This window comes from Bolinopsis microptera, chromosome 1 (assembly GCF_026151205.1).
Source record: "Bolinopsis microptera isolate Bmic1 chromosome 1, MBARI_Bmic_1.0, whole genome shotgun sequence".
NCBI lineage: Eukaryota > Metazoa > Ctenophora > Tentaculata > Lobata > Bolinopsidae > Bolinopsis > Bolinopsis microptera.
In genome coordinates, this window is record NC_087072.1 from 4,852,023 (window position 1) to 4,876,951 (window position 24,929).

At 38.8% G+C, this 24,929-nt stretch overlaps 2 protein-coding genes and 1 pseudogene across 6 annotated transcripts; 1 reads left to right on the plus strand and 2 right to left on the minus strand.

The window, feature by feature from the left end:
- Positions 1–1,257: 1,257 nt before the first annotated feature.
- LOC134818223 (solute carrier family 12 member 5-like) lies at positions 1,258–23,076 on the minus strand. Of its 5 annotated transcripts, none has more exons than XM_063827698.1 (19): positions 22,811–23,076; positions 17,853–17,956; positions 14,241–14,333; positions 10,770–10,913; positions 10,412–10,597; positions 10,180–10,293; positions 9,840–10,044; positions 9,458–9,640; positions 9,127–9,270; positions 8,093–8,990; positions 7,594–7,897; positions 7,318–7,407; positions 7,037–7,129; positions 6,760–6,895; positions 6,282–6,320; positions 4,208–4,294; positions 3,532–3,687; positions 3,267–3,346; positions 2,026–2,140 (listed from the first exon to the last, which is right to left on the minus strand). In XM_063827698.1, the coding sequence occupies exons 3-19, from the start codon at positions 14,307–14,309 to the stop codon at positions 2,120–2,122; spliced, it is 2,949 nt and encodes a 982-aa protein (XP_063683768.1). In that variant the 5' UTR covers positions 14,310–14,333; positions 17,853–17,956; positions 22,811–23,076; the 3' UTR covers positions 2,026–2,119. The 5 variants fall into 5 exon arrangements, with proteins under 5 accessions (XP_063683776.1, XP_063683768.1, XP_063683758.1 ...); XM_063827688.1 differs by having other exon boundaries at positions 6,282–6,323; XM_063827706.1 differs by lacking the exon at positions 4,208–4,294 and having other exon boundaries at positions 1,258–2,140; positions 6,282–6,323.
- LOC134822857 (gamete and mating-type specific protein A-like) lies at positions 5,068–6,045 on the plus strand (annotated as a pseudogene).
- On the minus strand, positions 20,569–22,065 carry LOC134819258 (uncharacterized). Its single transcript, XM_063829087.1, has one exon. It carries the CDS (start codon positions 21,996–21,998, stop codon positions 20,739–20,741), a length of 1,260 nt encoding a protein of 419 aa, XP_063685157.1. The 5' UTR covers positions 21,999–22,065; the 3' UTR covers positions 20,569–20,738.
- Positions 23,077–24,929: the final 1,853 nt, after the last annotated feature.

Consider the following 24,929-nt stretch of genomic DNA (forward strand, 5'->3'; position numbering starts at 1 on the left):
AATATACTACATATAATATAGGTAAATGCAGTGTGCAAAATACGCAACCAGGCGGAACCATCAAAACGAATTAATAAACAATTCCTGCTATGTTACTACAAACCAAGGTTGTAACTAAAAATTTTTGACAAGAAGCACTCGGAGACAACTGTACCTATGCCGTCCGAGAAAAGTGGTTTAAGTTTAACGTTTATATTTAAGACGCCCCCCCCCCCCCCCCGAAAGATTTTTGGCGCCCCTACAAACATTTTTTGACCTACAATTCGGGAACCGCAGACCCTGCATGCTATCCAATTGTGGGCCATCTAGGTTCAGCCTCTCTTAAAAAGGTTCTGCGGGATCCCCTCTGTTGTACCAACTGTACTGTCCGATAGCTTGCCCAGGATAACATTAGTATTTGAAAATTGAAGTAGATTCCAATGATTCTGGATTTACAGAATTAAAACGGAATTGGGAAAGCAGTTCGTTGGAGCGAACAATGACAAAGCAAAAAGCAAAGATAAGACGGATATATAATATATGACCTAATATTCTAAAAATATAGCTAGGCAGCGTCAGTTAAATTTTATTTCTATTATCTTGCTTAACCGTATCATTGGATATTTAAATGTCGCCATCTACATGAGTCCTTTGTTTAAACGCAAGAGTGACGCTAAGACATTTAACAAGTTGCTTACTCGAATCGATTCACTTCGTCCTGCTCAGATCCTAGTACCCAGGACCTTGGACGCAAAATTTTAAACCTCCTTGACTTACTGCCCAAGATCGAACGTGTTGGCACCAGAATGTTATGCCCAAGTTCATCAGCCCCAGAGCATCGTGCCTCATGACCTAGTAGTTGTATCACAATTCACAGTGAGCTTCAGTGTTCAGGCTACAGTGACGTGAAGCCTTAGCCCTAAGAGCTGAGGATAACGTCATAGCTGATGAGATCATGAGAAATAAATAATAATAATTGCAATGCCAGTAGACATCAAGGATCTTGGGTACAATCCGTTTATTTAGGATTAGGATTCATGCTTAATATGTAATGGGAAAAAGAAGGTCGTTGGGGAGGTAAAGACAAAAAACCAAGCCACGGTGGATATATATTAATGATATCTCAAGAGATATTAGGGCAGTGTGAGTTATGTTTCTAGATTTCTTCTCGTCCGGCTTACCGTCAATATATTTTCCGAATATCTAAGAATTGCCACCTCCGAGGAGCCATTGTTTAAAAATGGTTTGAGTCGTAAGTTAAGAAATTCAAACAATTGCTTTCTCATGACAGTGATTTTTAATACATGGTATCAACAATAACTTTTTACAATGATTTCAAGCTCGTATAAATATAGATACTGATCCTAAACATGATCCTATAAGCTTGTATGCAGATTCAGAGTTCTTCCAAAACACCAAAATTAACACAACCATAACATAAGAATATTTTACATAATGATATCGTATGATAAAGTGGGACGGTTATGTACAATTTACAAATACAGGAATACTATTCTAATAACGATGCAACATTCTTCGGGTGGAATTCTAAAAAGGTACCAGTAAAAACCCTAGCCCTAAAAATAATTAATTTATGATAATAATATTATTCTTAAAATTATACATTTTAAAATTAACAATCACCTTTGATCGTGCTTACAAAATAAAAGCTACAATTACAAAGTATACAATAAACCAGCAATCGTCTTGGTTTTCACTTTCAGCCTAGCCTAATAATATAAAATCAACAATACAATAATGGACATCCATAATGAATCACTATCTACACGGTGTCCAATAGACTGGGTGGCGAACCATATTTTTCCTGATGCGTCGACAGCGATTAGCCAATCAAAACCCAAAATCACTGTCACAAATCAAAACAAATATGGTTCGCCCTTCCAGATATCTATAGACGAAACTGATAAAGTGATATTTGCCACTAAACAAGTTCCTGATTTCAATATAGTCACTGACTGATAAAATCGAAATCGATATTGATCTGAATAAGAAAGCATGAGTGAGATCCGCCCATGATTTGAGGCTATCTCGACACAAACAATGAGTAACTAGCGAATGATGAGACTTCAAATTGTCTCTGAATCCAGAGAGGGTGTTGGTGACTGGATCCTAGCTCCACTCATGAATACACAGTAACTACCTGTAATGAGGGGTTACTATTAGTGGGCTATTTCCTCGCGATAATTACAGGGTGTTTAAAGACTCGTGTCCAAATTCTGAATGGCCGTTAAAATCTAACAAATAGGTCAAACAGTTCGATTTTTCTTTCAAATTATAGATAATAATATAATATGTATGGTAAGTTGCATTCCGATCAGGAACTGATCCTATTGCATTCCGATTTCCGGAGAGACATCGTCAGTCTAAGATTTTAATCTGACAACGCATGTCCCGGCCCCAACCCTTTGTAGTATTTCATCTTCAGTTCCGGAGAAATAGAAGTAATTGTCGTTAGTATAGATCGTGAGTTAGCCAGATGGAGGAGTAGGAACACGTCATGGTTCATCATGTTAATTACCACTACAAGTCACAAGTAACACCTGTAACTTGTTCTACAATTATTGAGCCTGGTAATTACAATCCAATAATTACCAGAGCCAGGCGCCATGCAGCTGTCTTGACAGGAGAAGAACGTTAGTTCCTTAACTTCAGCTAACGACTCAAACTTCCTAATTAAATAGGGACTCGACTTCTGCTGCTATTCAATGTTTCATTTATGCAATATTTAATATTAATTAGATTGATCTTCGCCAGTCTTTGGGACTTGTTAGTCTCGACTCAAAATTATATGCTGTCCTTGTAAAGTGTTTCAAAGGTGTCCCTTTGAATTAAAATATTTAGTAAGCGTCTTGATAAAAATGTTTGGATTTGTTCAGGACCAAAGTTTATGACGATCAACTGCCACTCAAAAAAGTCTCGATTGATTTTTAAGAAACAAAAGTTGACCTGAAACGTGGCCATAGAAGACGCTACCCGTAAAACTAAATACATCAATACACAATAAGTACACAATGTACACAATAAGTACATAATGTACACAATAAGTACATAATGTACACAATAAGTACACAATATGTACTCAATAAGTACACAATATGTACTCAATAAGTACACAATATGTACTCAATAAGTACACAATATGTACTCAATAAGTACACAATATGTACTCAATAAGTACACAATATGTACTCAATAAGTACACAATATGTACTCAATAAGTACACAATGTACTCAATAAGTACACCTCGTGCTCCTATTGATCCTACCTCTGTACCAGATCCCCTAACTAGTAGAACTCTATTGAGCCCTTCTGTTAACACGTCCAGGTACTCTACATAGTTCTGATCTGAAATGTAAAGGTGGTATTTAGAGTCATTATATGTGGACAATTCTCAAGATTATAAATGCAAAAATAAGTCTGGATCAATATTTTCACAAATATTATAACTCTAAGTCTAGAGAACTTTTAAGGAAAATAATTCCTTGTGTTTCACATGAAACAAAATAGTAAAAGATTTGAAGAATATGAACCTGTCATAGAGTCGACGAAAGGAGTTACAGGGGGAGGCATGTTCATTAACACTAACACTGCCTCACTGGAATGTTCTCTGACTAAACCGTTCAGTTTTACACTAGTGTCCATCGCTAACAGCTGGTCCGTCTTCAACTGACTCCTTCTTACCGTAACTGATACGTGGAAGTGTTAAACTCTGTGGTTTCAGAGACCGGGCTCATCATGCTTCATTCCTACTAATATCCCAATCCTTTACTCATTCTTATTCAAGCATGTTTGTACTTATTCCTAATCTCATTCAAAGTTCGCAAGCTCATGCCCGAAAACATTACTACAGCGTCATTCATAGCAGTGTCAAACTGAAAGTGTGTCCTCGTGAAGACAGATTTTTACCAGTGAGTCAGATTGTGTTCCACTTCATAGCTCCAATTGACTGGCAATATAACAGATTGTATAACTGTGTGCTACTTTATTTATTGTTTTGTATAAAAATTGTAAATTAGTGATACATTTTCAGATAGATGTGCTCTTAATCTTGAAAACTGTAGTTGTAATGATCGTTACTATTTTCGAACTTTGATTTCGTCAATCAGTTAAAGGGTGAGTCATGATATTGAAATTGATCCGAAAAGTGAAAGTAGTCTTCCAATTATGGTAATTATGATTAATCCGGAGGCTCAATCTTTATTTTACAGTGTCTATCTTTGTCTCTTTTCTTTTTGTCCTTATAGCGCCGCAATTTTACATTTTGACTGTGAGTACGTTGACGTGGTGGTTCTCCTAGGTAAACTCGATGAACAAATTTGATAAACCCTTGCTTTTACTTTACTTTAACCAGCCATCCCTTCTAACTGATTAAATAATCGCAAAGAACTCCATAAAAAACTGCCCAACTACCCACTCCCCTTCCCGTATCCACCTCACCCGTCAACTTTCACCCAGTACCCCCTCAACAATGTAAACCTCCCCCTCCCCCGGCTCCTCAGAGTTAACCCACTGTCCCGGCTCCCCAGAGTTAACCCACTGTCCCGGCTCCCCTCAGTTAATCCACTGTCCCGGCTCCCCTCAGTTAACCCACTGTCCCGGCTCCCCTCAGTTAATCCACTGTCCCGGCTCCTCAGAGTTAACCCACTGTCCCGGCTCCCCAGAGTTAACCCACTGTCCCGGCTCCCCTCAGTTAACCCACTGTCCCGGCTCCCCAGAGTTAACCCACTGTCCCGGCTCCCCAGAGTTAACCCACTGTCCCGGCTCCCCTCAGTTAATCCACTGTCCCGGCTCCCCTCAGTTAATCCACTGTCCCGGCTCCCCAGAGTTAACCCACTGTCCCGGCTCCCCAGAGTTAACCCACTGTCCCGGCTCCCCTCAGTTAACCCACTGTCCCGGCTCCCCTCAGTTAACCCACTGTCCCGGCTCCCCTCAGTTAACCCACTGTCCCGGCTCCCCTCAGTTAATCCACTGTCCCGGCTCCCCAGAGTTAACCCACTGTCCCGGCTCCCCAGAGTTAACCCACTGTCCCGGCTCCCCTCAGTTAACCCACTGTCCCGGCTCCCCTCAGTTAACCCACTGTCCCGGCTCCCCTCAGTTAACCCACTGTCCCGGCTCCCCTCAGTTAATCCACTGTCCCGGCTCCCCAGAGTTAACCCACTGTCCCGGCTCCCCTCAGTTAACCCACTGTCCCGGCTCCCCAGAGTTAACCCACTGTCCCGGCTCCCCTCAGTTAACCCACTGTCCCGGCTCCCCTCAGTTAACCCACTGTCCCAGCTCCCCTCAGTTAACCCACTGTCCCGGCTCCCCTCAGTTAACCCACTGTCCCGGCTCCCCTCAGTTAACCCACTGTCCCGGCTCCCCTCAGTTAACCCACTGTCCCGGCTCCCCTCAGTTAACCCACTGTCCCGGCTCCCCTCAGTTAACCCACTGTCCCGGCTCCCCTCAGTTAACCCACTGTCCCGGCTCCCCTCAGTTAACCCACTGTCCCGGCTCCCCTCAGTTAACCCACTGTCCCGGCTCCCCTCAGTTAACCCACTGTCCCGGCTCCCCTCAGTTAACCCACTGTCCCAGCTCCCCTCAGTTAACCCACTGTCCCGGCTCCCCTCAGTTAACCCACTGTCCCGGCTCCCCTCAGTTAACCCACTGTCCCGGCTCCCCTCAGTTAACCCACTGTCCCGGCTCCCCTCAGTTAACCCACTGTCCCGGCTCCCCTCAGTTAACCCACTGTCCCGGCTCCCCTCAGTTAACCCACTGTCCCAGCTCCCCTCAGTTAACCCACTGTCCCGGCTCCCCTCAGTTAACCCACTGTCCCGGCTCCCCTCAGTTAACCCACTGTCCCGGCTCCCCTCAGTTAACCCACTGTCCCGGCTCCCCTCAGTTAACCCACTGTCCCGGCTCCCCTCAGTTAACCCACTGTCCCGGCTCCCCTCAGTTAACCCACTGTCCCGGCTCCCCTCAGTTAACCCACTGTCCCGGCTCCCCTCAGTTAATCCACTGTCCCGGCTCCCCTCAGTTAATCCACTGTCCCGGCTCCCCAGAGTTAACCCACTGTCCCGGCTCCCCAGAGTTAACCCACTGTCCCGGCTCCCCTCAGTTAACCCACTGTCCCGGCTCCCCTCAGTTAACCCACTGTCCCGGCTCCCCTCAGTTAACCCACTGTCCCGGCTCCCCTCAGTTAACCCACTGTCCCGGCTCCCCTCAGTTAACCCACTGTCCCGGCTCCCCTCAGTTAATCCACTGTCCCGGCTCCCCTCAGTTAACCCACTGTCCCGGTACTCACGTTTGTCTTGTTCCTCCTCCGGTTCCACTATCGCGGGACCTGCTAATGAACTAGTTGAAGAACAGTTGCTAACTGTAATCAGAGGCACATGTCCCCACGGACTAAGCGGACTTCCACCTGGTGAAACAGCTTAAAATCATGCTACAGCTAACACTTAACAATTTTACATACTGATTGCTGAACACAGTGTGTCGAGGGCTGAAAAGTCATCTCCCCTTTCACGACAATTAGGTCAAAAACATTCTCCATTCGGTTGTTTGTTTACATACAGTCGCAATTTTCAACATCACAATTTGGTCGGGCAAAGAGATTTAATCACTTACGTTTACTTCTGTGTGATATCATGAATATACAGATAATCACAGTTGTCTGAACATGTATAAGCAGATCTATTCTATGCAGCGTTATTCAATTATCATTAACATGACCACACGGAAGACTTTGGAGTCCTCATAATTGTGATAGCTTCTAAACTCACCTTCATGTTGCTGTGTTGCTGTCTCCATCTCGTTGAGAACTTCCTCTGCTTCCATGAGAGCAGGATCTAACTCTATACCACTAGTACCCGGGGTATGAGCGGACTCAACTACGAACGAGAGAGTGCGCTTCTTTTGCTGTTAGTGGGCCGTGTGTTACTGTGACGCTCACTATCTAGGGTAAACAACAAGCCAGCTGTTTATTGATAACTCACATACTGCTGTGATGGATTATGCAGAGAAACGATGCCTTTTAATCTTAGGAATTCTTAGACTTACTCTTTTTGTGAGACCCATGTATTCCATCATCTTGTTCCTTTCAGCCATGTTTACAGTACGTTCGTATGTGTACGCTGATATGTCTTTGTTACTCTGTGGATGTGAACCAACGTTAACGATATATCGCCAAAATAAATTATCGAGTGGCACCAATGTTTTAATAACAACGCGTGAATGTAATAAATTACCATGATATCTCAAATATGGCTGTTGGAATGTCCGGAGTAAAATAAGTATTAGATAAAAACAAAGGTTGTTTTAAGCAAAGTTAGATAACTTACCATCTCAATAACTTGTACGGTGGCATCAATTCTCAGTTCGTATAAGATGTTCTTCAGATCGTTCCTCATCTTCACACTGTCATCCTCCAACTGAATGGGGTTTTAGTCATGGTATCAGAAACATTAGAATATGTCTAGGATGTCATTGTTGTGGATAATTTTAAGATCTCTCATCTTCAGAAGAGGAGCAAATTGAATAAAAAAGGCAATTAACGTAATCCCTCAGTACCTAACCCCTCCCTTAATTAAAGAGTAACCCCTTCCACTCTAAAATACCTGAGCTACAGTGAATATCCTGAGTCTGCATTTCCTCCAGGTCTTATGCTGCTTAATTAGATGAGCGATTAACAACATCATCCCACCATCATGCACCACCCACCACACGTCTATGGTTCCTCCTGCTAACTTCTGTTTCCTCTGAGGGAAAGAACCTCGTGCTACCAGCACAGACTGTCGCAGTACTGTTGCACATCTGACAACTCGGGAGAAGTTTTCGAAGCTGTTTTTGGTCTTCCAGTTTTCCGGCCAACCCATGAGAATGGTGTTTGGTTTAAGTCCTCCCAGTCCCGCTGTTTGTAACCTGTAAACAAAGTTGGATACTAATATGAAAATACACTATGTTTTTCTCTTCAATAACTCTATTCAAAATCATCCCCCTGAACTCCTCTAAAGATTACGTTTTTAAATATCCAAAAAGATAAATAACTAAACACAAGTCTGAAAAAGCTAAGCATATTAAATCGGTCACAAAACGAGCACACCGAGTTTTACTCACAATGTGGTGGTTCCTTTAGGAATGCTCTCTTCACACGTGACTTGAATAAAACCTGCCAACTTGTGCTCCTTCAATCCCTGCTCCAGGAGTGACCTCTGTTTCTCCAGTACATCATTATCATCAAGCAGCTTTATCAGATCATACGGCACCACGGTGCCCACAATGACCAGACCGTTACCGTGTTTCAAACTCCTACTGAAAGAGAGAAGCCCCTGGTTGTCCTCAGTCAGTGTTTCTTTGTAGGAGAGGAGAGCTAGAAGCTGGGGTCTCCAGTTCTTGATGTGCAGTGACTCCCGATCGGCAGATAGCAGAGAGTATTTAGCAGCTTGAAGCTGCAACCCTCTGATACCATCTCCCCATTCCTTCTCAGCTCCTTTGAAGTCTATGTACTTGTAGATGCCCACGGCTATGGAAAGGGCTACAATGGCGTATATCCAATTGCTGATGAACATGAGAGTGAGGCACATGATAAGGCCCAGAAGAGAAGTTGCCCAGTGATAGAGTGTGAACCTAGGTCTCCAGTTAGGAGCTTGTAACAAGCTCTGGAGAGTACAGGCCAGGTTTACACACGAGTAACACACAAGGAAGAACATAGTGATGATGGGAGCCACCAGATCAACATTTCCAATAGCACAGCCAATACTAGCGATACAGAAAGTAGCGATCAGAGCTCGGAAGGGTTCACCATTCTCAAGGGTGACGCTAAAGAACTTGAGAACGGGGATAACGTCATCAGCGGCAATAGCGTAGAGGAGTCTGGGAGCCCCGATCAGGCACTGTAGAGCAGCCCCTATAGTGGAGAGGAGACAACCGAACACCACAACGTAAGGGTGAGGGAATGCTATCAGGGACATTACTAAACCACCGTCAATACTTTCTCCGTATTTGTCACACAACACTAAGGGGGAGGCAGTTAATATTAGACGACTGGAAGTTTCTAATTGTTCATCAGTAAATAATTTGACGAGCCGATTCGTAAAAAGGTAACAACAGCTGTTTCAAATTCATTGAACAAATCGTTAAAAGCTTGTAACCTTGTCTGGTGGCAGCAGCTCCGCAAAGAATAGCAGTTACAAGATAAACGACCGTCGTGGTGAGATTAGCCGCTATCGTCCCTTTGGGTATACTCCCTTGTGCGTTCTTTAGATCACCGGATCTGTTGCTACCCGCCATTATACCTGAGGAATGTGGAATTTGTGTTGTGGTTATATGAGGTTTATATAATGAGGGTTATATAATTAATAATATGTCTTCTCTGAGCTTTATTATCATCGTTGATCAATTGCTGACTGCAATCGGATTGTGTTGCCAGACGTAAGGAAGTGTTTGAAATATATTATTGTGCCACAAAAACATACAACTAACCAGTGACGGATGGGAAGAAGATAGCGAGAAGGATGGTGAAAGAAGTAGCCAGATCATTGTACACTTGAGTATCTTTATCTCCCACTTGGACACCGGGTGCTATATCTCCGGCACCCTGGTAGTAGGGTCCAATGTTGCTTTTAAAGTTCTCAAAATCCAGCAGATTTGTCAGCCCAGTCGTGACTGAGGGTGATTTAATGTGATTCATTTAGAAGATTGGGATTGTTAACTATGATAATTGTGCCACAATCGGTGTACGTTCAGTTCACAAGATGGGCTAGACAAAGGATAGAATTATGACGATTTCTAAGGCAGTTTATGACATGGTTTCTTCATCTAGATCATTATTACAATTGGTCGAAATTTAGCTGTGTTAACTTACTATGTCCACCATAAGTCTCATTCTCACACTCAGCTAGCAGTAATTTGTCTTTACCCACTTTGAGCAGGTAGCTGAAGGTTTCATTGTTATACTCAACCGACTTCTCACACACGTCTACAGATCCCAGACTCCCGAGTATACCCACGTAGATACATAGGATGGACAGAATCACACAGGCTAAAAACAGGGTCGCTAGCTTGTTCACCTGAGGAATCGGTCTGTTTTAAAACCGAATTTTTGGCTCAATTCTCTCTCGTGAAGTTTAGGAGCATATTTATCTTATATAAATAGCACAAGTAAACTATGGATATAAATAGAAATATTGTTGACAAGAGCTCACCAGTTTAACACCCACAGCTACAATACAAGTCAACAGTATCAGCATGAGTTCACCGTACAACCTCATGTTGTGCCATATGTCATCAAATATTATTATTTGTGGGACTAGGTAATTCTGAAATACAGTTTTATAGTATTTATATTTTATATAATGAATCCTTTTTGAATAAATGTTGAAGCAGGCGAATGAACTTTTCTTAAAACAAACTCAGGATCAAGCAGAGGCTTCTTACCAGCAATATCTCTATCGCTCCCACGATGTACATACTAGCAGCAAAGCTAACACCCAGGAAGAATATAATGCCCACAGAACCACCAAACTGCGGTCCTAGAGTCCTACTTATCATGAAATAACTACCACCAGCAGGAACCACCCCGTTAGTTGCTATCGCACTCATAGACACCGAAGTCAGAAACGTCTGCAAAACATCATTGAATTAGTTATTAGTGATAGAATTCAGATTCAAGATGGATGTTGTGAAAAGGCAAACAACGAAGCTGAAAATAGCGCCGAATATTTCGAATTTTATATTTTTCAATATCTTTTCTTATGCTAGCCTAAGCCTAAGAAGTAAACTGAATTGAACTTACGGTTAGACAGCAAACTGCGATGATCAAGCAGGCCTGAACAACCCCCGCCTGCCCGACAATCCATGGCATTCTGATAAAGAGAATAACTCCGAAAATATTCTGTAAACAAGGTAGATATACACCCATCAGCGTTGACAAATCTGCCTGAGATTAAAACTTCATCAGAAAATGTATAAGTTTTGGGAGGTCTTAAAAGCTGGACTATCCAATTAATATTTTGCACAAGAGAAACGCGAGAAGGACTTGAAGTTTTCTAGATACATTCAATGTATTTCTTCTGTATCGTCATTAGTAAATGTATTTATTTGAAGTCGTCAAATTGATTTCAATTTTGTTCTAAAAATTGATTTGATGAAGGAGTTATGCCGATCCTGCCTGAACGTACGTGATCTGGTCGATACATAAGAGAACATGTGCGCGCGGCACAACCACTGTCACGGTGGGTAAACTTAATGAAAAGTTTCGAAGTAATTTTGTCGTCGCGCGCTCCACGAAAGTTATCAAAAATATCAGCCTTTTGTGGGACCGGTGTTAATTCTTCAACTAATGTGTCTCGGAAGTCGGAAGCCTCATCGTGCTTCGTAGAAGAGGTTTTAATCTTCAACATTTTTAACTCTATTCATTATCAATCAGACATGCATAATTAATGTCAACTTAGACCCTCAAGTTATTGTATTACGATTTATCAGTATATTTAGAATATTCTACTAGAATATTCTATAAATATGACTTATTATAGAATCAGATCAGAATTCAGAAAATACCGAGCCGATAATATAATTTCTAAGGCAGTGATACTGGTCGGATGAATGATGACTGGTATGGCGACTGCATGTAATTTGTAAAGAGTATTCATATCGCGACTGGCGTAAGATCATATATCATGGTGAAGATGTAGTAAAGTCTGAGTCAAGGTGGACACTGTAGTTTGTAGTCATGGCTTGAGTGAAATCCTCCTGCGATTGGATTATACAGCATTATATACAGTCGTACTATAACGCACATAAATTACGCAACCAAAAGGTGGTGACACCATGATAAATCATGGATGGAAGAACTACTCTAATCTTATTCTTAACCGAAAATCGGTCAATTCTTAGACTTCCACCTTCTCAGATTTTCAAACATGTTAAACGTACGTGACCCAACACCACGTGACCCAACACCACGTGACCCATTACCACTAAATATACCCCACACAAGCTTCTCCTACTGGAGAGAACTGATTAATTGAAAATACATACAAGTTCACAGAGAGTACACAATGTACAATGTATACCCGTGCACTGCAGAGAGCATGTATATGACGCTCTACTATTGTCAACACATTACTATGTTCTCCTTGCTAACTATATAACTACAGTTTTCTTGATATAAAGTAGCAAGACGTAGCGGCTTCAATTACAAGCAACTATACCTCATACTACATTTGAATTTGCGAGACTCATTGTTTGAAATACAGTGCAGTGTGCATATTCTTTAGTTCACATCAAGAAATTTTCAATCACCTGATAATGATTCACTGTAAACACAGACAGACAATGTTTGTTCAACAATCAACATGGTTTAAAGCATAAAACCTGTGATATTAACTGTGATGTGACAAAGAAATGCACTGATGTACATATTAACAGCTTAGTAATAGTTATTAACAACTAATTATCAACAACTAATTATTAGCTAACCTCTAGCTAGCTCACAGATATAAGTAGATCTTGATGAGTTAACAAATCCTAGAATCTTATATTGAGTAATTTCACGTATAGTCAAATTACTATCATCGTGAATTGACAATAAAACACGCATAATGCTTGTCTGTGTAGCGTGCTGTAGTATAAATAGTGCTCATCAATAAAACAAGTTAAGAACCCTAACAAAACCTAACCACTCACACGTCTTCATCCACTCATTTTTTGCATCTTATTATATTTTTATGTTATCATGTTTTCATCCTGACATAAATAGAACAATGTTGGTGTAGTTTCTGCTGAAACCAATGCCCCCCATCGAGTGCAACAATATTTAAATCTGTAGTAACAATGCAAGATATTTCTGTAGCACGCTCCAATTAATGAGTAAAATTACAAGGCAGATAGTGAGCCTGCATGTAACTGTGCTTGTCATTGAGTAACATCTTGATTCAGCTTTCAAAACGTCATATCAAATGTTATCATGTACACATAAATATGCTTGATATAATGAGTACTACTCGATGCTATAATAGTATAATATGGCTGAGAATTGCTTTATTGAAGAACATTCCCCGCTCAAGAAGTTGCCAGAGTAAATTGGAACAAACTTTTGAGTTTGGAAGGTAATAACTTAATAATATTGATCTTTTCCGTGTCATTTTATTTGGCTTATCAAGTTTTTACGGTTATTATTTTAATATATAATTATCAGTACGGTTAAAAATAGGGGAATTATTGACAGTCAGACGATCTGTTTTCAGCCACTTTAGTTGTTTTTTAATCGTAATACAGCAACTGTTCACATTTTTATCGCAACTATTGACACGAAAAGTTTTAATTTCTTAGTTTTAATTTTACAAAGCTCTGTCTGTTAGTGCAATGCTTTAGATTAACAGGACTAACGGACAGTTCAAATAACTCTGAAGAATCTATTCATTCCGGGAAGTCATGCCGCAATTTCCTATGAGCATTATATGAAATGAGCACATAATATGCATTGCATAATATGCATAATGCATACTACACAATTCACAGACCTGACAGTGCGTGGTACAGGGTGATCCAAAAGTTTGGCCCTAACTTACTTTCTGAGTAATTTCATAAATAATCTTGCACTGTTAAGTGCATATTGAGTCTCTGAGGCAATCATGCAATTGTACATAATATAGCAAAGCTACGAAGCTGAGGATGCAAGCCTTACATATCCGACGAAAGGGCTTTATAAAATCTTTATCTGTCGCACATAATCAATATAGGGTCGAGGTTGCACCGATCTCTTGACAATAACACCTAATAAGGCTAAAATTGTGGTTTTATAGCCTCACAAGGCATGATTGTCAGGTGATCCGTGATATTAGATTGCCTATCAATTATGACTTATTTGTGTGACCTATGTATTGTGTGATCTTACAAAATAGATGAAACACCAATTTCGAAAATGTCCAATATTCTCCCAAAAGCTGCTACTTGTGCCTGGATGAATCGGACGATAATTTCGTTTATTTCCGCAGTAATATCAACTACTTAATCAAGAAATTGAATTTCTTGATAATCGTAAAAACCGCTTGCTTATGGATTTTAAAACCAAATTTATACTTTTCTATTCAACCAAATTTATACTTATCTATTCAATCCTAAGATAGCTGACCAAAATTTAATGTGTTAAAAATGTTTTTTGCAAGACTTCAATAATGCCATTCAACGCTTACATCCAGACCACCCTAGTGCACTATCGGCCTTTTGTAAAATCTAACAATGGAGATTGTAAGTTGTAACCTACACCGTCTGTTTTATTCTTCATCTGCAGGACCGTGTTATAGCTACCAATCCTGGACAGGAACGTGCTCATTGTCGGGGCTTTCTTCGACTCGCTCTGAAATAGTTTAAGTTAATTGTGTTTAACAATTTTTCGAATACTTTAATTATTAAGAAAATATTTTGGGCTAGCTTTAATAGGTACTTTCAACACTTCTAAAAATTTTAGTAAGTTGTCTTTTAAAGTTGATTTAATTAAAGAATTTAAGAACCTAACCCTGGGTGTTGCTAGGATTAAATTTGTAGAACTAGAAGTGTACTTTATTAATTTAAGGTATTGTGGACCGAGAAGTGTGATATTACCAAGATTATCTCCCCGGACTATAAATACATATTATGTATCTAGATACATATCTAGATACATATATAGATACATATCTAGATTAAGGTTTGAAGTGCGAACGTAAAGTTTCCACAGAGCTAATTTAAGGGCACTAGACGCCCAACTATTAACATTTCATCACATCTAATTTCGCAGTTCTACGGTTTGATATATAACCCATAGCTATTAGCTAGGTAACCTCTATAATTGTTAGCAATGTGGGACTTTAGTGTAGATATATCAAGTGTAATACTATTAAACAGACTATAATATTTACAGCCGATAGTTATTCCTAAACCCTACAGTCTACAACTGGAGAGTAGTAAGAGAGACATTCTGCAACACACTATACATCATCTAGAGACTTGTCAGAAGTACGGTACAGCAACATTGACACCTCTGACTCTTCCAGCGTCTTTAAGTTGCTGACAAGTTGAATATGGTACATGTTCCTGAGATGGTTTTTTTCTAGGATCCTACAAAGCATATCCTTGTGGAACCGAATTGATTATACTAAAGATTAAGGACATAATAGAAGCAAAACAATTTCCTAAATTGGTTGCTTCTTAATTATTGTAGACTTCATCCTCTGAAACACCCAGCTTCTTCTTTAAAAACCTTGTTGACAAGCCGAAATTAGGTCATGGATTTTAACTTTGGGAGGAATAAAGCAACGATGGGAAAAATAAAGCAATGCCAATGGGTGAAATAAGTTTTAAACTAATTACAAAACTACAAATCTATTACATTTATTGAGGAAGTTACAGAAGGAATTAATTTAATGTAGTTTGAGGAGTCCTCACTCTCCTCACGTCCAACAATGGCGTTTCTCTTGTCGCTAATATAAATGATAGTAATAAACGGTAAAACCTTAAAATTGAAGCAGTGATTATATCACTGAAATTGGTTTAAGCTTCACACATTTATTTCCATTATATGATACATATAAGCGTCTAGCTGATTGCCTCCAACATAGTTTATTGCCGCCAACATTTGGCTAAGTTAAACGGTTGAATATTGTATCTAACTGATGCTGTCCATTTAGACGTGGCTTTAACTTCAATACTTGACCTGATGAAGGGTTTGTTCCCTCAGACTCTTACAGCAGTCAGTATTACTAGCGGTTTCTATGTATTAATGACATTATTGTGTACTCCGGGTAGCTCCTCTCAAATGTGTGCTTGTAGCAGTGCTGAGTAGTGTATATCAGGTAATACTAATACACTAATATCCAGTTACATGGTACTACACGATACATACTACGTACAACACTAGTCATTGACATTACACCACAACCCTACTATACAGACATCACCAATCATGGTGTAATACAGTGGTACTACCCTGCTAATCATACAGCATGACGTCAATGGCTTAACTCCTAGCTTTAACTACTGCAGGACATACTTCCTATACTTCCTATACTTCCTATGGTAGCGTAATAATATTTTGACTACGATCAGGATAGGACGAGGGTAAAATGAGGGATTAGAGTGAAACATTTCAACAATGTGTTAATCTTGTGACACTGTCACACTTTGACACTGTCACAACTCACACTTTGACAATGTCACACTTTGACACTGTCACACTTTGACAATGTTACATTTTGATGCTGCCACATGTTGACGATGTCACAGTTTATACCATAAGTTTTTAATGAATAATGAGGGACGAGGGTGTACATGCTCACTAGACTGGGGGTTTATAACAATATCCGATTACTTCTAGACTTAGAGGATACTTTATGACTTTAGAGGAATGAGATCCAATACTCAGGTGAAGATTCTGTAGGATATTAAATCACGTACCTCACCTACATAGCTAGGAGCTATTTATAGATTATGATATTAGTTAAAAGTTATGAGTTGCTGGGTTGCATGCAAAGAAATTGTAATCAGTGAGAAAATTGCACATCCTGTAGAGTGCAATAACATTAGATTTCAGTCATTATTGTGATAATTTCGTTCAGTTTAAAGGTAAGGTTCCCAGAAGAGATGGCTAAATTGCTATTATAAATTAATTAATACCATCCTCCTCAAGAGGACGGTCACACGTTCATTTTCATTACCTTATTGCTAACTATTGCACAGCGTTATTTATATTACATGATCTTCTAAAGACTGCATTGTCTTATATTGAACAGATGAGATTAAAATTCACTAGTATATTATATTTGAAATATTGCGTTCACTGATGTAGTCAGAATATCAATAAACGACTACCTTCGAAAATATCAGCCTACAATCTACATTACCCAATTGTAGGCTGTTGGGTAATTTTATTACCCAACTCCGATATAAGGGTCACTCACTCTTAAGGGGGCCGGGGGGGTCTTCATCAAAATTCTCTCGAAATTGACTTTGTAGTTGTTTCTGATGGAGGGGAGTGATATATATCAGCTGTTTTTGGTCCCATGGAAAAATATTGTTCCTAGCCGAAAATATTGCCGGTCAAAGGTCAGCGCTTATGTGTAATTGTATTGCGCGAGCGATTTTCAATCGCGCGCCCTGAAAATCGAGTCTAAAAATCTATCTTCTCTTACATTTTTTGAGCAATCACCCTGAAACTTTCAGGATATGTTCTAAGGACCATTTAGAAGAGATTGTAGGGCCAGAATTTTGAGATAGGCCTTAGAACATTTTTTATTCGATTTTGAAAATCTTGGACCTGAAAAAATCGTCAAAATACGAGGTCCAAGATTTTCAAAATCGAATAAAAAAATTTCTAAGGCCTATCTCAAAATTCTGGCCCAACAATCTCTTCTAAATGGTCCTTAGAACATATCATGAAAGTTTCAGGGTGATTGCTCAAAAAATGTAGGAGAAGATAGATTTTTAGACTCGATTTTCAGGGCGCGCGATTGAAAATCGCTCGCGCAATACAATTACACATAAGCGCTGACCTTTGACCGGCAATATTTTCGGCTAGGAACAATATTTTTCCATGGGACCAAAAACAGCTGATAGATATCACTCCCCTCCATCAGAAACAACTACAAAGTCAATTTCGAGAGAATTTTGATGAAGACCCCCCCCCGGCCCCCTTAAGAAGGTTATTTTAGATAATTTAGCTACGGAACTTACACTTCCCTAACGTGTGATCCGTGGAACGTGGCTAATTCACAAATTTAATAATTTTCATACTTAACCAGATGAATAGTTAAGCTAATAATAACTTGATGATCATTGAATTTCAAGCAATGTAAATATACCTGATATAGGAATGTATAAATCTTAGTGCCCGTTATCATACCTGATAAAGATATAAATCTTGATCTGCATCTGAGTCCCCATTTTCAACATCTAGTAAGTTCGTTCTTTCACTGCTCTTTGGCTTGCTATTTTGAGTATCCGGTACTGAAATTATTTAAAATTTATTCCAAAGAATAACATTATATTAATATGATAAATCTTACATAAATCCACCATTAATGGTTGCCTTGAAATTTTATAAATCCACACTCAGTTACAAATGAGTTTATCTACTTATTTAGTAATGTGCTATTAATAACCACCCAGGAGCCAGGACCACCGAGTATTTAAAATGCGGTCACGTGATTTTAAATTAATGAATTTAAGATGTAGCACGGCTCATTTTCATTATATTACTAACATTTATTGTGCAACAATATTGAATATTATTTTACACTGTAATACATTTGTCATGTTTGTGACTGCGAATAAAATGATTTAAGTAACTCAGTAATAATACCCGACGATAAAACTTATAAATCGTGGCCTGTGTCAGTGTATCTGGTATAATCGATCATGAGGACCGTAATTACGTAATTCACTCTGGAATAAAAATTCGGAGTCCATGTAATATGCCCGGGAATAAAGTCCTCTTTCATCAGTTGTTTAGTACCCAACTGATTTTATAATCTCTGAGTGATTACTGATTAGGGTATCAAATCATTGTGAACCTTGAAAAACGGGGTTTCCCTAGTATGAGATCGATTTGAAAATTCATTATTTACAGTTCTTATCGTGTAAATTTCTTCAATTCTCGTAATTAAATCAGAGGGATGAAATTTAATATTACGTCGCCGAGTACGCTTAGATATTATAACATTAGTGATAAGATTTGGGGGCAATTGTTGGGTAAGACGGACAAATTTTATTATCCGGTTAATTTCAGCACCCTAGCAGGAACCCGCGCCACTAGATAATATTGTCTAAATCTTCAGACATTGTGGCCACTGTGTTAATCAGGTATGATTATACAATTGAATATTATTATGATTACATTGATTCCCGTAAAATCAGTTATTAATAATAAAACTAGAATCAATGGAGATATTTTATGAAATTTGAATTAGTGGATTGCAGAAATTCCACTTTCTGCTGTTAAAAAAACACTTTTTAACAGCATAAAATTAGATTTGCCGTATTTGGCAGTTAAACATTTAAGTTCGTACCCAAAACACATGAATGCTGAATTCTTTGGTGAAAACAACTTTGACCTGGCATTGAACCATAATTAACGAGAATTTGCAGTCCATGAACCAAGGAAGGAATCAGGAATTTGAGCGATAAGATTTCATTGTTTAATGTAACTTGATCTGATGAAAACCACTTAATACTGGATGTTCAGGGAATCTAGTTCTCACATGCACAGTAAAAATGTAGGGTCCCGTGTGGGGCCTAATTTTATAAACCCAGGGGGCAGGTAGCATTAAACTGGGACAAAAATGCAAAAATAGAGCACCCTCTTCCACGATACTGTACCACACTATGAGAAAATCTGAAAAATGTTTCAAATATTTCCAAGTTTCATAATATGTGGCTTAAAAACTGAAATCCAACTATTCAACTGGTGTTCCTTGATTGTCACATAAAACATCGCAGAACGATTTGAATGTTAACTTTTAATAAATACAAGCTTAAAGAGCGTCGTAACCTTATGCTTGGTCTATTATTAAAGATATTCAATACATGCCGATATATGGTATAAACATGTTACTTGTCACGCGAATCAAGCTCCGTGGTCGGCCGGGATCATGATAATTGAACCTATTGTAGGGATGATGTAAATCCCCCAATTAGAGAGAGACCAATTACACAGTACACAAGCCGTGTATGTACACTAGAGGGCTACTTAATGTACCTTCAGCACTGATAAGAGATTCAGGTATAGTACCGGGCACTAAATCTACAAATAACTCCTGCGAGCATGTTACTTTTACCATAGAAAATTTCCATTGATCAGGTCGGATACGGGTTATTAAAGTATTAAGGAAGCTCCACAATCACAATATTAAATATAAGGAAGCCGTAGAATATTTTAGTTTTAAGTGACCTGGTATGAACGGTATTTTTCGAATAACTGTCAATTTCAGGTCTCGGGAATTTAGATTTAGGATTATAAATATAATAGGATCCATGAACAGTGTTAGCCTCATTCCTCTATTCAGATTTACATTCTTGTAGCAATGTAGCATGCCTCTAATGTAGCATGCCTCTAAGCCTCTTTAAGTCTTTACTCCAGATCAGGATAATATGATGAAAAGTATTGAAACCACCGTTCAAAAGTGTTTAATTAATAGTTCCTAATTGGGCTAATAGCTCAATTAAGTATCTCTAGAACTGTCACGGGCTTCTTCCTTAGCACCGGATACTTATTGAAACAGATGTTACCTTGACTCTAGTGGAGGAGGAGTTCAGATGTGGACAGTGTTTGGGGCTGCTAGGTGTATGCAGTGGGCAGTACACGGAAACTATTAATACAGTAATTACCAAGCTGCAAGTAGACACTAGAGGAGGAACCAGCCAGTGAGCCAGTGAGGGCAGGTATTCTAGTCACGTGATATGGGAACCAATGGTGTGGTTATTGGCAGTGATGTCATTGCATTACAGACGGCATATTGTGAAAAATACTTGAGATATCGTGACGTCAACATGCCTGTTATCAGATCTGTGTTGTAGTTTCCTAGCTCTGTGAACTTAATAACAAAGTAGACATTTGTATCGTATTTAGAGATAGCTAAAGAAACATTGTAGATCGAATAAAATCAATACATTTCCAATTCCATGATTTTTAAATATCTATTTATTTTAGAGCCAAAAAGTTGATTATTTTAAGATAAAATATTACAAAAATGAGTCTTTGTAGTGCATTAACAGGTAAACCATGTCTCAGTCAGATTGCTATATTAGGAGGGGGCATGCACCGACCACAACTTTTAGTACAATTATTAGTCATAAAACTTTCATAAATACTGTTAGTACAATAGCTCTGGCTGGCCCAAAGTGGACAATTTATTACATCAGAGTCAAAACAGTCCAGATCCCCCTCTGTAGGTTCCTCTTTAGTAACACACAAATCACAACTTTTGATACAATTACGAGTCATGTAAGCTTCATAACTCCCTGTACAATATCCCAGATTAGACCACGATTTACAATACTCATCATCGTCGAAACAGTCCTCATCTATCTCTATAGGTTCGAAATCCTCATCTGTCACCCCCTGGACTGGCACATACTCACAGTCCATCTTGAGAACCTGAGCATTCTCCAGCTCCCTTGTGGTATTACACCGGTCTAAAATTGTGTTGCCACAGGGAAACACTTGTTTTATCAGAGAGTAGAGAGGGAGATCGTACTCTTTAAGCTTTTGACGAGTGTTTGTAGGACCCTCTCTTCCGTTAGCGTATGGTGAGTAACTGTTAACGTTGAAATAACTTTGTGCACCCTCGGAAAACAGCTCCAGGTATGTGGACATGGAGTACGTGTTAGTCCATCTATCATTCTCTTCCTCCCGCCTGTAGTACAAGTCCTTCAATTTCTTGTCCCAGTCTTGTATCGCGTCAGCAGTTCCTAGAAGATGAATTCCGTGGTTGAGCTCGTGGACCATGATGTCCTGGTTGGGATACCACCTATCAGAGGAGTAACAGAGAATGTTCTCCTCCGGAGCTGTGGAAATGGGAGTTGATTTAGTGCCTCCCAAACCTCTTGCTCTGGCGTTCCAATAGGTGGGATCCAGGTGACTGTGTTCAGGTATTGAGGTGACCTGCTCCGAGGTAGCTATTACTCCGACACGGCCCCAGTTTTTGTAGAACGCTCTTCTGATCCCGGCGTGATCTGCAGCTAGGAACCTCATTACATAACACGCTCTCTTTAGTGCTTCGTCAGGAACGTTGTTGGAGGATATGATGGGGATGTTGTATGCTTCTGTGTACTTCTGGTAGTAATCACTTAGTCCCATGTTGGAATCCTTTCTCAGCAACTTGGGTACTTTTCTTACTTTGTCACAGGAATGTGTTTTAGTGGCATCCCCTCGTCGAAGACGTAGGTATCCTGGTGAAGTTGTGAGGCTAGTTGATGCCAAGTCTTGGGCAGAAATAGCGGACAAATTTAACCATGCAAGACAGCTGATGAAAACGAAAAGAGAGTCCATTATTCACAACAAGGTGAAAGCAGGTGCAAGTTGCATGGGTCATAGATTTATAAAAACCTCGCAAACCTGATTAATAATCCAATCAAGCCTGTCCGGCTCAAAATTTAGGGAAAGAGATAAGGGAATTATTCATTTACTAGTTCAGTTCATAATCTTAGGTTTCAGGTTTTTGAAATATCATTGCCAGTCCTCTTTGATCCAATAAATAACCCACAAATATGTTGTTACTGATTCTGATTACGTACGTGTAAGTGGTACTCTCCAATACGTTAAATCTACACGTCACGTCCATTCAATCTTATTACTTTACTACACGTGAGCAGTATGGGACAGGTGAGGTAGTATTGTGGACTACTAACTGTATACCTTGTTTATTTATTTAGTAATTCAGATATTGTAACTTGGGTTAAATATATTGTAGCTAAATCACAACAAGAAGTTTTAGCCAGATTCAGGTTTCCACATTCCAATGTTTTTTTATGCACAACTGTTTACATTTTATTAGCGGATGCTGCTTCAGAAGGGAAACATACAGCCAGTTTAGTTTCCACCAGTGATCAGATAATTTCAATAGTTTTAAACTCTACAAGATAGCGTTTCATCATATCATTAGTATGAGATATGAAAAGAAGAGTTGCTGTCGGTTGATAAATAAGGAGCAAAATCATATTTGTTCAGAAAATTTTCAAATTCTAAGGACTATTTGTCTATTTCGGTGATAAAGCAAATGATTTTTGATTAAGTGAAACGCTTGATACGAAATAAGCTTATTTATGTTAACACACTGAATTAAATGTTAAATTTACACTCACCTTGGATTGAATCTCTTTTGGCTGCAAAATTGAATCGCACTTCTTTAGGAGAAATGTCATCGTCCTTGAAAGAACTGTTGGCTATGGCTGATTTGGGTATTCTCAGCGTAACAGGTGTCACAGGATGTTCATTGATTTCAGCAGTTGTGGTGATGGGTTCGGAACCTGTTGATTTTGCAACAGCAGTATCTGCGTTGGGATCAAAAGTAGGGATTATACTGGCAAGTTCTATCTCTGGCTCCGCTGCTTGGACAGAAAATCTTGTCATGACTGAGTGGAGTGTGCATTAAAAGGAATCGAATGGTAATATAATAACATGTAATCTATTACAATTTACATTCTGAGAAAAAGTAAAAATTGAAGAAGATTTTAATCAATTACTACATTTTCATCACTAAGCAGTTAATTGGTACAAAGATCCAAATTTAGCACTTAATTCTCTCCTGATATTAAAGCAGGTTACAATTTGTGATCATTTCAAACGATTTTTGAAGACAAGGCTCATATTTGGACCAGATAACGATTGTGATTGTTGCTAAGAGTTATTGCTATGGATTCCAGTATTTTTGTGACAGATTGTCTACACTATATGCTTTAATTAATGTTGTGTAATAATTCGAGGACATAAAATGCAACTCGAAAGTTTATACGATTTATTAAGTAAAATACAATTTAAGTTTTTTTTTTAATTATTGAAGTGTCAGCGAAAGATTATGGCCTATGTATCAATGTTTATTATCACCATGTGACAGATCAATAATTTTTTACAGAATTATTATTCATAAAAAATAAATTACACATAATACCAATAGATTAAGGTGCACAATCGATCCTAAAATAATTTAAAACTGAAGTTACTGCTTTGAATAACTCAAGAAAACAACAATTTGTACAACACACAAACCGGTCATTTATAAGAATACAAATTTTAAGAATACAAATTTGAATTTTGATCTTTATTACAGATTATACATATCATAGATAACCATAAAAGCCGCGCGTCGGCTGATTACATCAACTTGGATTAATACAAATAGTAATTTCAGTTGACAGAAGCTGAAGGACGTCAGTTCAAAAGGCCCAGTGCACCATCGACAAGATCAAGGACTCGAGTTCCGATAATGGCTTTTCCGATCCCATTTTCGCCGATTTGCTCAGTGGTCCTAGTGAGCCGCGTCCTACTGCTAAACGGCACATGATGGTTTTTGTTTTAATACTTATTAATTTAAACGATAATTCAGTTGATGGTTTATAAATTATATTTTCATGTTTCTTTTTCGTTTAATAATTACGGCCTGACAATTCAGTCATACCAGAGTCATCAGTGTTGAACAACCAGCTTCCACAGTTGAACTGTTGGAGACCGAATAAATTTGAATTGATCGAAATTTACAATTCATCAAACACTTGGTCAAGTCAACAATAGTTACCAGACTGAATCAGGGAGATTGGACCAAGACAAACTAAGCCAAATACTATTAAATCTTGATAGATACAAATTTATTGAATTTGTAGCGCATATATGATATCAATTTAATTGTAATTAATCATTAGCTGTCTCTCAAAGTGGGCAATAACATACCAAGCTGAATCTAGGGAGCAAACGTGTCATCCAAAACCTTAATAAAGCATAATAAAGCCTAAGGATACAAGAATACAAGGATACAAAAGTGATAATTACTTTATTGAGTACAGAATAGCTGTAATTCTGAAATAATAATTTAGAAATGTTATATTATGCTAGTTAAATAAAACAAATTGAATTTGTTGGGTTTAATTTTATTTTGAGGTCCTATAGCATTATTCACTGAAATGAAATGAGGTATTTATATCCCGCTCATATGATTAACCAACAACACGAGGAAGGTGGTTAACCATGCCAGAGCGGTTGACTGTGAGTGATGTGAGCGAATGTGTAAAAGTGAACAAAAGTATAACTCATCATTCATAAGGCAAAGACAAAATAAAAACATCTTTTATTGTAAACCACACTAAACTAAATAGAAGCAACAACCATACAATAAATGTAGGTATAATAAAAGTAAGTACAGTGACATAATCAATCAAGAAAGAAACAAATCCTAAAAAGTTAGAGATTAAGACATAAAATGGAGTACGG

Coding starts and splice junctions, on each gene's coding strand:
- LOC134818223 (XM_063827688.1), bottom strand. CDS start 14,309: ATGAGCACGTTCCTGTCCAGGATTGGTAGCTATAACACGGTCCTGCAG. Junction 10,598..10,769: donor TCGCAGTTTGCTGTCTAACC/GTAAGTTCAATT, acceptor GATGTTTTGCAG/ACGTTTCTGACTTCGGTGTC. Junction 9,641..9,839: donor TGAGACTTATGGTGGACATA/GTAAGTTAACAC, acceptor AATCACCCTCAG/TCACGACTGGGCTGACAAAT.
- LOC134819258 (XM_063829087.1), bottom strand. CDS start 21,998: ATGGACTCTCTTTTCGTTTTCATCAGCTGTCTTGCATGGTTAAATTTG.